Source organism: Sinocyclocheilus anshuiensis, unplaced genomic scaffold (genome assembly GCF_001515605.1).
Source record: "Sinocyclocheilus anshuiensis isolate Anshui unplaced genomic scaffold, SAMN03320099.WGS_v1.1 scaffold689, whole genome shotgun sequence".
NCBI classification, from domain to species: domain Eukaryota; kingdom Metazoa; phylum Chordata; class Actinopteri; order Cypriniformes; family Cyprinidae; genus Sinocyclocheilus; species Sinocyclocheilus anshuiensis.
The window spans coordinates 413,383-416,138 of NW_015536490.1; the positions used below are offsets into that span (position 1 = coordinate 413,383).

Genomic DNA, 2,756 nt, shown 5'->3' on the forward strand with positions numbered 1-2,756 from the left:
ACCCTTATGACTGGTTTTGTGGTCCAGGGTCACATTTTATTTTTTTATAATTTCTGCGTTCATGTTAATTTTAGTCTGTTAAAATTCTGTTATTTTAGTGCATCAAGTTAAACTAAATGAAAACGAGAAAACCTTAACTAGCTTAAATAACATACGTTTTTTAATGTTTTGTTTCAGTCAACTTTTTTTTTTTTCCAAGTAACAAAAACGTTTTTAATGTTTTTCGTTTCAGTTAACTATAAGGCTGCCTCAGACCTCCTCTTGAACTTTTTTTTGTTGTTGCTTAAGTCAGCTGTTTTGCAGACATCTTTTATCATTACAGTAAACTTTCTTCAGGTATTGTACCACTGAAGTATCCATAAGTTAGTGTTTTGCTCAAGAAGGTCATTGAAATTCAGCAAATACTACCATGTTATATGTTTCATTGCATTACAAAATGTGTGTCTGGTAGAAATGTGCCTAAAATGTCAATGTCACATGGCTTAATTTACCTGAATGGGGAGAGTCCAAACCTTATTTACAAGTACATAGTATACATACAATTATAAAGGCTCAGTTCTGACCTAATCATTTGTAGATTAAGTCTTTTCAGAACACACAATGATAACTACTGCACCACCATGACAACACAAATATCTGCATCTAACAGAAGTCAGTGCACTCGGCGGTGAAGCAGAAAGTCTTTATTGTAGCTACAAAGAGGAGGAGCTTAAGCTCAAACCAGAGGAGCTCCTGAGCAAACAGCCTTCTGAGCACAACAAATGACCAGTATTAAATAAACATCTCAGAACAGACACACAAACACAATCACACCTCACTTGCGATACCAAATTCTCATTTTCTTTTCTCGCTTGATCTTCTTCTGTAACTGCAGCGTTCCATAAAGCAGAGCCTCTGCTGTTGGAGGACAACCTAGACGGACAAATAATCTTATTATACTATACACTCATTAGAGACAATTCTGATAAAGGCTATAGTAGGACTGGCTGATATGGACAATAATATTTACACTTTTTTCATATCATACAATATTGATAATTACCACAATATTGCTTTGCAATAGGGAATGAAATGCTTTCACAAAGTCATTTGCACCGCGCTCTTTTGTCACTTAATATTTTATTTTGGTGCATTAATCTATTAAATTAGTTAGTATATAAAACCATGATCATGAATGAAATGCTTTCCACGTGTTTGTTAACCCTTGAGAATTAATGTAAACATAACTTGTTTGTTCACAAGTAAACTCCACAGAGTAGCTACTTTTTAATTTATGCAACCATGAAATCCATTTTATTTTGCCCTAAATTCTGTTTTCCATTTAATTTTTTCTGTAGTCTGTGTTTTATGATTTAATACCAATTCATCATCAACTGGTGTCTAATTAAACGAATTAATACAACTTTAATTGAACCTTAAAGTAAATATAACAATTAATTTACAACAAAACATTGCATTTTTATTTTTATTTTATTTTTGTGAAGTGTCTCTCAGAGCAGAGCAGTTCTGGAGATGAAGTTCATGTGTTCATGTCTCTCATACCCTGAAAACATTGTGAGCTTCGCGTGTACATGAGTTCGTGTATCAGATGAAACCGCAGCACTCATTCACACAGAAACACGCTGATCATGCTACAGGTTGAACGAAATGAAACACACCTGGGACGTAGATGTCCACTGGAACGATACGATCACAACCCCGGACCACCGAATAAGAGTAGTGATAGTAGCCACCACCGTTAGCACAGCTTCCAGAAAGAAAGAAACAAGACAATTTTAGTAGAAAAACATAATGAAGTATGATAAAAATAAACTAGTTTGTCCTGATCAGCTTATTTATGTTTCTCACCTTCCCATGGAAATAACGTATCTGGGTTCTGGCATTTGATCATACACCTGCCATTAGCAAGACATTCATACATTATAGCAGCAGAACAATCATTACACTAAAGCATAATCAGAAATATTAAAGAGATACTTCACCCAAAAATGAAAATTTTGTCATCATTTACTCGCCCTCATGTCATTCCAAATCTGCATGAGTTTCTTTCTTCAGTTGAACACGAAAGTAGCATTTTGAATAGGGTTGGGTATCGTTTGTTTTTTTTCTATACCGGTGCCAAATCGATACTTTTAAAACGGTTCTGGTGCCTATTATTAAAAATAAATACAAATTCTCCAAAAAATGATGGATTGGCCATTAGCACTATAAACACATGATGTCCGTTTCATTCATACTGGACGCCAGATGGCGCCTTCGCACAGAAAATCCACATATCCAGTCACAGAAGTAGACAACTCATTATCCTCCAGGAAATCCCTTATATGGACAAAGGCATCTTTATTATATCTGTAACTGAGTAAACAGAACATATAAACATTTTGAATGATAAAACAAAGACAATAAACACTCGACTGCGACAATATAGTTTATCTGTGTTATTCAAGCCATCTCTGGTATTTTCATAATAATTAATTATATTTATACTGAACAAAAATATAAACGCAACACTTTTGTTTTTGCCCCCATTTTTCATGAGCTGAACTCAAAGATCTAAGACTTTTTCTATGTACACAAAAGGCCTATTTCTCTCAAATATTGTTCACAAATCTGTCTAAATCTGTGTTAGTGAGCACTTCTCCTTTGCCGAGATAATCCATCCACCTCACAGGTGTGGCATATCAAGATGCTGATTAGACAGCATGATTATTGCACAGGTGTGCCTTAGGCTGGCCACAATAAAAGGCCACTCTAAA

At 34.8% G+C, this 2,756-nt stretch overlaps 1 protein-coding gene across 1 annotated transcript in view; it reads right to left on the reverse strand.

Annotated features, from left to right (window-relative positions):
* Nucleotides 1–668: 668 nt before the first annotated feature.
* LOC107685366 (NADH-quinone oxidoreductase subunit B-like) overlaps nt 669–2,756 on the reverse strand; it is an 8,704-nt gene continuing 6,616 nt past the window's right edge. The window contains exons 7-9 of the mRNA XM_016481938.1: nt 1,849–1,895; nt 1,659–1,747; nt 669–912 (exon numbers count right to left, since the gene is read on the reverse strand). Coding sequence (XP_016337424.1) covers nt 815–912; nt 1,659–1,747; nt 1,849–1,895 — 234 coding nt within the window. The 3' untranslated portion in view covers nt 669–814. The remainder of the gene's footprint in view (nt 913–1,658; nt 1,748–1,848; nt 1,896–2,756) is intronic.